The sequence below is a fragment of the Cydia splendana genome, chromosome 15, assembly GCF_910591565.1.
Source record: "Cydia splendana chromosome 15, ilCydSple1.2, whole genome shotgun sequence".
NCBI lineage: Eukaryota > Metazoa > Arthropoda > Insecta > Lepidoptera > Tortricidae > Cydia > Cydia splendana.
The window spans coordinates 1,019,625-1,029,930 of record NC_085974.1 but is presented as its reverse complement, the minus strand read 5'-3'; the positions used below and the strand labels follow the sequence as shown (position 1 = coordinate 1,029,930).

The 10,306-nt window shown below is 40.0% G+C and overlaps 3 protein-coding genes across 3 annotated transcripts; 2 read left to right on the top strand and 1 right to left on the bottom strand.

The window, feature by feature from the left end:
• Window positions 1-239: 239 nt before the first annotated feature.
• On the top strand, window positions 240-2,372 carry LOC134797225 (nucleoporin NUP42-like). The gene is made up of 3 exons (XM_063769451.1): window positions 240-411; window positions 688-926; window positions 1,569-2,372. Exons 1-3 carry the CDS (start codon window positions 318-320, stop codon window positions 2,340-2,342), a joined length of 1,107 nt encoding a protein of 368 aa, XP_063625521.1. The 5' UTR covers window positions 240-317; the 3' UTR covers window positions 2,343-2,372.
• Window positions 2,373-3,177: 805 nt separating this feature from the next.
• On the bottom strand, window positions 3,178-7,148 carry LOC134797388 (U5 small nuclear ribonucleoprotein 40 kDa protein). Its single transcript, XM_063769608.1, has 6 exons — window positions 7,026-7,148; window positions 6,733-6,859; window positions 5,894-6,097; window positions 4,916-5,158; window positions 4,053-4,231; window positions 3,178-3,450 (listed from the first exon to the last, which is right to left on the bottom strand). The coding sequence occupies exons 1-6, from the start codon at window positions 7,137-7,139 to the stop codon at window positions 3,271-3,273; spliced, it is 1,047 nt and encodes a 348-aa protein (XP_063625678.1). The 5' UTR covers window positions 7,140-7,148; the 3' UTR covers window positions 3,178-3,270.
• A 195-nt stretch (window positions 7,149-7,343) lies between these two features.
• On the top strand, window positions 7,344-8,991 carry LOC134797386 (nucleoside diphosphate kinase 6-like). Its single transcript, XM_063769607.1, has 3 exons — window positions 7,344-7,670; window positions 8,091-8,251; window positions 8,830-8,991. Exons 1-3 carry the CDS (start codon window positions 7,462-7,464, stop codon window positions 8,973-8,975), a joined length of 516 nt encoding a protein of 171 aa, XP_063625677.1. The 5' UTR covers window positions 7,344-7,461; the 3' UTR covers window positions 8,976-8,991.
• The last annotated feature ends 1,315 nt before the right edge of the window (window positions 8,992-10,306 follow it).

The following is a 10,306-nucleotide window of genomic DNA, read 5'->3' as shown; positions in this document are numbered from 1 at the left end:
AATGACAGTGCTGCCATAATCTTGCAGCAAAATGTTGATTGATGGTTGAATCGAATCCGTGAATCGATTAATTAAATTTGAAACATTTTGTTATTCAAGACAAAGTGAAAAACGTCAGCTTCTTCACTACAAACTTATTTCTGTATTAATCGTTGACGTTGACATTAGTTAGAGTGAAGAGGTTTCAGGACTTTCCACGGACTTTCAGGTTACTACTGTTACTAGACTACTTGTAGCTAAGAGTTAAACCAAAGTTAAAAAAATTTAAGTCGTTGCTGGATTTAAGAGGCTTATACTTCTGTGTTACATTTTATACAATGGTGGTGTGCAAGTTCTTTCAAGAAGGATATTGCCGCTACGGTCAAAACTGCCGATTTGAGCATGTCTATGGCGCAAAATACAGCTACCATGGTACGTATTTGTTTTCCGCCGTAAATTACGACAAACCTTCCATTCATTTAGAATTCTTTGATGAGTCAACAGTGTAGAGGCATAAGCATAACATCATTATAGGATTCAACTTATCCTGAACTCAATCAAATTTCAATATAAAGGTATTGTTGAGTCTCTGTTCTGATCATAAAATCCTAAAAAAGCAGACAAGTTAAAGAGTTCTTTAACTCTATTGATTAGTCTGGGTATGATCATACTACTTTTAAGAAAGTATATACTATTCTTTATCCTCAGCAAATGCACCAACTAACCCGAGCCAACCTCAGAAGCAAGCACCGGGCGGGGTAACTGACGAGCAGCTAGTACAACAAGTCCAGAATGATGTCCAGTCAGTGTTAAAAGGTGGACAATGGCTTCTCTCCTGCTACGCTCCATTCAAGAAGCCTAACTTCCCGGGCCTTACAGACTTGTCTGCGGAGGAAGCCAGATTATTCATTTACGAAGCTAAAGCTAATAATACTGTTGATCAGGCTGTAAGTATTTCAAGGGAGGTTGATGTGGGGAAGACCGGCATATAATATTTTTGGATGAGACTGTCATACGGCAAGAACTCATGTAATTGAATACATACTTTGCTCAGATACAGTCAAAAAGGAAGACCTTCACTCTTTCTGCTCTACCAGCCTTCAGTAAGTGAAGTATGTGTACAAACACAAGAGTTAGAAGCGACAAGAGAGCTTGTAGACATTCTTATCCAGATGGACCATAGTTTAACTTTTATTCAACTTTTCAAAATAATTTTAATTTGGGTTGAATGTCCGTGTATGTACTGACTAAAATAAAAGAACAGCTTGTAATACCATGGTTGCAATAAACTGTTACTGATTTCTATACTGGTTAAATATGTATGCAAAAAAAATACCAGCCCCAGGAACTTTAGTGTCAATAAATGTATACCCTGTATAAATTTTGCAAACCATTATTAATGCAAAAAGCACAAAAATTACAAATAAATTTGTTCAAACTTAAATTAGATTATTTTTCTAAATTGCCAAATTATAAGAGACTATCTGTCATATCACTGAAACAAATTTCCTAATAAAGCAATTAATCTTTAAAAAAAATTGATAAAGAAATCTAACTTAAGTACATCTAAAATATTTCATTTTATTCAGGTTGCCTACTTGAACAATTTGACCAAAGAGGCAAGAAGCAAGTATGAACAATTACTCACCACATCACCGCACTTATTAAGGAGCCTCTACAACGGTGAATCTGTGACATCACCATTCACAACCGGACAAACACCTCAAAACGTCTTCGGGCAAGCTAACAACGCATCTTCAGTGTTTCGCAGTGCTGTACAAGATACAGCAAAATCAATATTTTCTCAAGCGTCACAGAATGTTTTTGGATCGCCGCCAGCCCAAAACCAAAGTATGTTTGGAGTGCAAACACAAAATCAAAGTCCGTTTGGTGCACAAACACAAAATCAAAGTACATTCAGTGCACAACAAGCACAGAGTCAGAATCCTTTCGGTGCACAGAATGTCTTTGGTAGTCCAACAGCACAGTCCATCTTTGCACAGGCTAACAGTTCCGTAGACCCGGCGAAATCTTTATTCGCTCAAGCTAACAGTCCATCAGACCCAAAGTCTCTCTTCGCTCAAGCTACTGCTCAAAGTCCATTTGGATCCGCCCCTGCCTCAACATTCAAAAGCCCGTTCGAACAGCCTTCTCCGTTTGCTCAAAGTTCTAACGTTTTCCAAACTAATGCTCAAACCATATTTGGGCAAGCGAATGTTTTTCAACAGACGCCCGGAGACGATCCTGCAATATATAGCAACATTAATGACGTGCCTCCTGAAGACCTAGAAATGTTTAAAGCAGATAGTTTTAAATTAGGCTTCATACCCGAAATGCCTCCACCGCACGCTTTATGTGTTTGAGTTAAGAATATATATATTATGTAAGTAAACATGCACTGTGATAGACTTTTGTAATAAATCTGTTTAAGAATTGAAGTAACTTGTCATTTTATTTCTCCATCTGAAAATCCACTGAGGCGGAGATGTGGGGCAAATGTGGGGAATAGGGAATATTACGCAAAACTGCGTAGGGGGCGCCGCTACCACTATCGATCACAATCTGGGGGTCTACCGCGAAACAAGAAAATGGAAATTTCGTTATCTAACCTCTATCACTCTTGCATATTCGAGCGATAAAGAGGCAGATAACAAAATTTAGATTTTCGCGGTTAGCATCAATGTCATATTTTACAAACTTTGTCAAAAAATCTTTAACTGTTTTTTGAAAAATGTGAAAATTTGTCAAAAAACAGTTGAAGGCACAGTATGTATAAGTTACTCTACGGTTTACTAGCTAGCTTAGTGCTGCACTCTTGCGGCAGAACATGGCAGTGATACCCCATTAACCAATAGCATTGGTTGTAATTCAGCGGAGCGGAGATTACAACCAACGCTATTGGTTAATATGAGGGCGCCGAAAACGCCCGGTATAGGAGCGCCTATCGCACTTTCTTGTAGGTAATAATAAAACAAAACATATCTTAAATCACTAATTGTATTTCCTTAAATATTTACTAGGTAAATTTTGTCTTTGAATTAAAAACGCTTTTAGAGTCAGGCTAAGCTAACTCTGCACCGTATATGATAGCACAGTGTACAAGTGTTATTTTAAACGTAACAATTTCATAGAGGTTTGACGTTTATTAATTATAATAACAGTTCCACACTCTGTGCTATCAAACACGGTGCAGAGTTAGCTTAGCCCATTATGGGGCAATGCCCTACCTCAAATTCAACTCTGGCTACGGTCCTGGCTTAGCCTGTCTCTAATTTTACTGTGTGACATAATCTATGGTTCGATCTCGCCGAGGTAGAGCAGCTTGTCGCTGCTGGCCGACAGCACGATGGGCTCGCGGGGGTGGAAGCGCGCGTCGGTGACGGCGCCGCGGTGGCCGGGCAGCTTGTACAGCACGCGCCGCGACGTCGTGTCCCACACGTGCACGAAGCGATCAGACGAACCCGCTGTCACCTGGAATTAGGTACCTCTTTATTAATGTTGTTACCACAACTACAAAGACAACCAGTGCGCGCTATGAGCGCCCTACACGAGGGCGGTTCTAGAAACTAAAGGTCGGGTGAAGCTTGGCATACAGAGAGCTCCTTCATTAGGGCGCCTCTAGAAACTCCAAGGTCGGGCGAAGGCCGCCAACCAGAGCGCGCTGCGCGCGCCCTACACTAGAGCGATTCCAGAAACTACAGCGCGCCTTCATGAAGCTCTGTTCTGCTCTGGAAAATAGTACATGGTTGGATACAGAGCGCGTCCTTCATGAGGGCGCCTCTAGAAACTACATGGCCGGGCGAATCCCGACATCCAGAGCACTATATACACGAGGGCGAATAAGGAATCTACAAGACGTACAAAGCGTCCTACATGTGGGCGCCTCTGGAAACTACAAGTTCACGCAAGGCCTGACATCCAGAGCCCTGTCTAAAATTTGCTTTCGTAATCTTTCACGTTGTATCGATACAAAATCGAAGTTACTTGCTGTACAACAAAACAGAACAGGTTAAAATATTAGATAATTTGATCTTTTAAGAGCCTAAATGTTATCTAGGATGTAGTAATAGTACCTTAGAACCGTCCGGAGACCAGGCACAGCGCAGCAGGTTCCGCTCGAAGTTGTGGTGGTGTCCGGCCAGCAGCTTGACGCAGCGCTCGGTGGGCGCGAAGGCGCGGACGTCCCAGATACGGAGCGTGCTGTCCATGGCGTTCGACAGGAGGTAGGAGCCGTCGTAGGAGAGGGCCAGACCTAAATTATATAAAATCTAGGTAAACGGGAATCACCCTATCAATTTTGATGAAATATACAATTTTTGCGGCATAAAGGACCGTATTTTTTACGTTAACTTAGAAGTTTGATTTTTTCACAGGTTCAAGGGACCGTAGACCTAAGTATATGGATAAAATTTCAACTCGATACCTCCACGCGTTCCCTAGATAAAGGGTCTTGACAGACAGACGGACGGACGGACAACAAAGTGATCCTAAAAGGGTTCCGCTTTTGAGGTACGGAACCCTAAAAAAAGATAATTTATGATAATTAATTCTTAACATCTTTGAAGAGAACAGTGTAACAATGAAACTAATTAATTTAATAAATTTGTTCCTTACTTTTTTTTTATTCGTATGTAACTTTTATTTCAGTTTACAAAAGTAAAAAGTTATAAATTGTTGTAAGATGCAACATGGTTGCGTTTTTTATCACTGAAGCAGAATATTTGAAATCTCTCTCTTACACTTTCTTCATTTTATACCATTCATCGTCTTGTCATAGCGTACTATAGTTAAAAAAATAAAGCGGGGTGACAATGAACGCTGAGCACACTGTTTGAAAGTACCTACAGTTCCAGGTTTTTCAAAACATGTTGTGCAGAGTAAATTAAAGTTACTAAATATTTTTCCCACAAAAATCTTAATACAATGAGCATGTTACCTGTAATGCTATCAGTATGTCCTTTAATCTTATACGAAATCTTGTTAGTTCTAATATCCCACACTTTGACGACATTATCGATGCCTCCCGATATGATCTTCTCGGCTGTGTCATTGAAAAGGACCGCTGTGACCGGGTACTCGCTGTCGAAGGAGGCGATGGGGTTCCTTTTTCTGGCGTCCCATAGTTTGATGGTGTTGTCGTCTGAGGCGGAGACAAGGAGCTCGGGACCGCGTCGGGCTCCTGCCATTTAAAAGGAAAACATAAATAAATTGTATGTAAGGAAACAAGGTTTAGTGAGGTCAATCTTAACATGCTTGAATTTACGAAACCATGGTTCTAAAAGTCTCACAAACCGTACAATCCACCATACAATCGCAGTTACGCATATAGGAGCGGTTTTTTAGCGGCAGGCTCATGTGACTCCTAAGAATTCATCCAAGAGAATGCATACATGTCATTCATGTGCATATATTTTTGAAACAATAAGGTGCAGTTTTTTCGGTAGAACATCATCATCATCATTGGCCTTTACATCTTCTTCAGATGTTTATTACAGCTGCTGTGTATTCCGAGAGTTGCATCTTTTCTTGTGACTGAACAAACCGATGCGGGCTCTGCACTGCTTCCCACAACGGTCACAAGTAAATTTGGCATTAGCTGGAGGTGCCAGTTGTTGTCTCTTTAGACGACGCTCCTTAAGTTTCTCAAACCACTGATCGTCTGATTTGTTCTACCTTTGCGTAGTAAGTGACGCCATTCCAGTCTGTCCAGTGCCAGGCGTTCCCAGTTTTTTGGCTCAATTCCAAAGTCCTTAAACCTGAGCATTGAGCATTGCCTACAGTGTTTTAAATACCAACGCCCACACTGTTAACTGTACATCGGTGGATATTATGCCTTTTGTAATAAGGTCCACCGATGTACAGTTAGGAGTGTTTCTATTTGTACAAATGCTACTACAATTTGTCCAGCACTAACCTGACACAGAGTTAACAAAGTTAGCATGCCCCTTCAGTTTCTTAATCCTAGTGCCGGTGGGGACGTCCCACACGGCCACCGTGTTGTCCGTAGCACAGGAGTATAAGTGTGAGCCGTCCGGGGAGAAGTTGATCTCCATGATGGCGCCCGTGTGGCCTTTCATCACCATTATGTTCTCGGATTGCCCATAGACATTCCATACGACTGAAAGAGTAAATTTTTTTAAAGTTTTTTGCTAAATTGATATGGTCATCAGATGATTATTTAAGCTCTTTATATTTCTTAAGTAGGCTACTGTCACTTAAAATTAAATTAAAACTTATGTAATTCACATAAAAGAAATATTTAGATGAGGAGACAGTATGATTTAAACAATATTATGGAAATAAACCTGTTTAGTGTAATAAAGTGTAAGTCAATTGCTCAGAGGTTACCCAGAACATATCCCTTAAAGGTAGGATAAGTTCGCCTTTGAACTAATGATGAGTGTGTTTTCCTGTTTTGTTCTCTTTTTTTTTGTACAATAAACTATTACTACTACAAACACTTAGGTAATGAATGATGATGTTTTAGATCAGCGGTCGGCAACCTTTTAGCAGCCAAGGGCCACATAGTATTATAGTTAAGGAAGTTGACGCGGGCCGCACTTTGCTAATATGTGTGACTTTATCAGACATTGTTGTTTGACAATATTACATACAAAATAACCAGGGGGGCTCGTAGGCCGCAAGTGAGAGCTTCGCGGGCTGACTGCTGTTTTAAATCATTATCAACATCATATAATAGTATTGGTAAATTGACCACAACCAGGTAATGTTTAGTAAGAACAGTTTACTTACAGATTTGTCTATCAAATCCACCGGACGCTAAGTGTTTGCCTTCAGGATGGAATCTGGTGGTAAATATCTCACCCAAGTGACCCTCCAGCAACATAATAGGCGCATAGAGATTTGATGTGCGTGGTACCTAGTGAAACAAAAACAAAATTGATAAATTTTAAATTACACAGTCCAAATCCTCAAAGACTGGTTGATGTTGAGTTAAGTAAAGTCTTTTCGTCATTCTGATGCTTACGTGTAAGTTAAAACATGAATGTAAACAACTCTAGCTAATAAATTTAAGTGAAACATACCGATGAAGTAACCACAGCTTTTTCTCTTGTTCCGACCACTGATATTTCATGTCGGGTCTTTTTTGCTGGGACGACTGAAAAGTCATCCGCTTTCCGTTTCTCTAATTCAGGCATTTTTATAAACTATGCCGTCTAAATTAAAATAGTTTCGTCAACGCAAAATCTAACCTAATACGCGTCGTTTTTGTTTAGTGACTTGACAGTTGATATTTATGTCAAAGCTTAAGCTATTTCAGTCATTGCTACAAACGCGTAATCGTTTCAAAATAATCGAATAACATTACAATCGATTTATAGCTTTTTTTTTCACGCTGTAACCCCTGAAATTTGACGTAACAGGTTTTGATATTTGCCAATCTATATCAAGTTTTCAAATTTCTTTATTTTCAAAATAGAGACTAAAATGAAGAAAATCAAACCCAGATAACATTCCACCATGCAGAAGCTACAACTAACCCTGGCCATAATCAAGCCACACGCTGTTAAAAATCCCGTGGCTCTTTCTTTCATTAGGAACGTAATAAAAAATAAGTTTATAGTCATAAAAACTAAACGGGTCTCCTTGGATAAGGAAGCAGCTGGTAAATTCTACAGCGAACATGTTGGCAAGTTCTTCTATAATCGGCTGGTGACGTTCATGACGAGGTAGGAATCTAAAATAATGGAAAATATAATGTAACCTTAACACTCGTATGACCTCTGGACTGGTCCTATTAGATCTATAGTAACAGCCTTGAGCTAGAGCTTGGTGTCGGCTTGGGCTTGAGTAAACTCCAGTAAAACGTTATGTAGAGTTGATGTTGTCTCCCAAAATTAAACTCGCCTCTAGACTTTTTTTCCTATTTATTCATAATCTCTGTACACCTATGATTTCAAAATGAAAATAAGTGTACAACAAAGGAAAAATACAATTTTATAGAACGGCTACCTCTATCATTTAAGAGATGTCTGCGAGCTAACCTGTAAGCTGATCTCTTGAACAAGATTGGCTCACTTTATATTTTGTCAACTTTACCTACTGCAATCTAAACAAATTTTACTTTAAAATCCATCCAACTGTTCCAGTGGTAGTGTGGACCTGCACATTATGGGCCACTGTAACGCCATAGAGCTGTGGCGCCGCATGCTGGGCCCCACCAGCGTGTACAAGGCACAGTTCCAGCAGCCCTACTGTCTCCGGGGCATGTTCGGCATATCCGACACCAGGAACGTTGCTCATGGCTCTGGTAAGATAGTACAGTCTCATATTTTAACCCATTAAGGCAGCATTTCCCAAACTATGGGTTGCGATCCATTGGTGGGTCGCGAGCGAATATTAAGTGGGCCCTGAAACTACTAGGAAAACTGAGCATACCAATAAAATTTTATGGTATGTAGAAGAGCCAACTGCACCATGAAACCAATTCCAATTGGTAGGTATGAACGAGGGTTCATAATAAAATGAGGATTTCAGGAATATATTAAGTCTGCCAAGGCTTTTCCTGCCGAAACACCTTGACAGACGAGATTATATTTATAAGCAAGGTGACCATTGGTTACCCTAAATTAACCCAACTGATACCACCATGAAACCAATTCCAGTCGGTAGGTGTGAACCCTCATTTCAGGAATATATAAGTCTGCAAAGGCTTTTCCACCTTGACAAGGCGAGATTATGGAAGCAAGGTGATAATCTCATCTGTGAAGGTATGCCTTCTGCAAATGTCTATGTCAAATACAAATTTGTATCTATTTTCACTGTGAACATTACTTCAATGTCGTCATTAAATATTTTCCTTTCTAATTGTAAAATACCAATTTTCAGATTCTCCACCGTCAGCAGAGCGAGAGATCAAATTCTTCTTCCCGGAGTTCTCTTTCTACCAATGGCACAATGGACACGAGGTGCTGTACAGGAAAGGACCCATCATCTTCAACGATCATCTCTTTGAACATGTCAGGAAACTGTAAAGATCGGTTTTCCGAGGATAGCGGTGCCGTCATAGTGGCCGTCTCCATACTAAATAATACGGCTAAATATGGATGTCGTAGTATTTGTATGGAGACGGACGCTATATGACGGCACCGCTATCCTAGGAAACTAGAGCATAACTGTAGAGAGCAGCTGCGTTTCCAGCAAAGAACCAATAGAATAACTTAGTTTACCTAATTGTGGTCAGCGCAGCTCTAGTGGACGATATTCTATTGGTTCTTAACATACACATCCCTCGCTACGCAACCTCGCACATCTGTGGTAAAAACGCAGTCTTACTATGGCTTATGGACAAAGTGGCGCATGTAGTACAGATTAGTGCATTATTATTTTCCATCGTATTTTCACGGAAACGTACGAATGTTGTCTTGCTATTTCAGTCAGTCCGATACAAAAAGTACTGAGTTTGACTGAAGTAGCATTATAAATACGAACGTTTCCGAAAAATTCAATGGAAGACAATTATGCACTACATCTGTAGTGTACTAATATAGAAGCGTAATATAGCGCCGTAAAGCGCCATCTACGTAGCTGAATTTGCGGTTACAATATTGTGCCACTTTTGGACCGCGAGCCACGAACAGATTTCCATGACCAATCGCCTTCCGGGCGATAACTATTGGTTAGCGGCTATGTATGATGATCCCTCATGGACGTCAGCTGGCACTTCGTTGGTGGGTTGAAGAATGGCAGCCACCGAAACATGTAAAAAAATAAAATAAATTTTGTCATCGCCTCCCGTTTGATACTTTGTCAGAAGAAGTTTAGATATTATTATAAATATAAAAAGCCGTCAGCCGGTTGTATAGCGGTGGAAAGACCGTCAGCTACTTGCATAAAGATGTAAAAAATAAGCGCTGTACCTTTTTATTATAGTAATAAATAATTCATGAAACTTTGCTACATGCAAAGTTTTATGAATTAGTTTTCATCAGGCATTTCAATAAACGCCTTACGGATTTGTGGACATGAATGCTAGGCGCATATTTATACAAGTAACTGACGGTCTTTCCACCGCTATACAACCGGCTGACGGTTTTTTTTATTTATAATAGCATCTAACCTATTATCATCTGGCAAAGTATCAATCGGGAGGCGATGACTGAAAAAAAATTTTTTTTACATGTTTTTGTGATCAACTGACGGGCTTTCCACCGCGATACAAGCAAACCAGCTGACTATTTTTAAATTCATGATAGCATCTAAACTATCAACAGACACAGTATCAAGCTGCGGGCTCAGCACGGTTCCATTTTTATCGACTATCACTATGCGCCTCCCTTTTGCACTTACATACTTGTTAGAACGT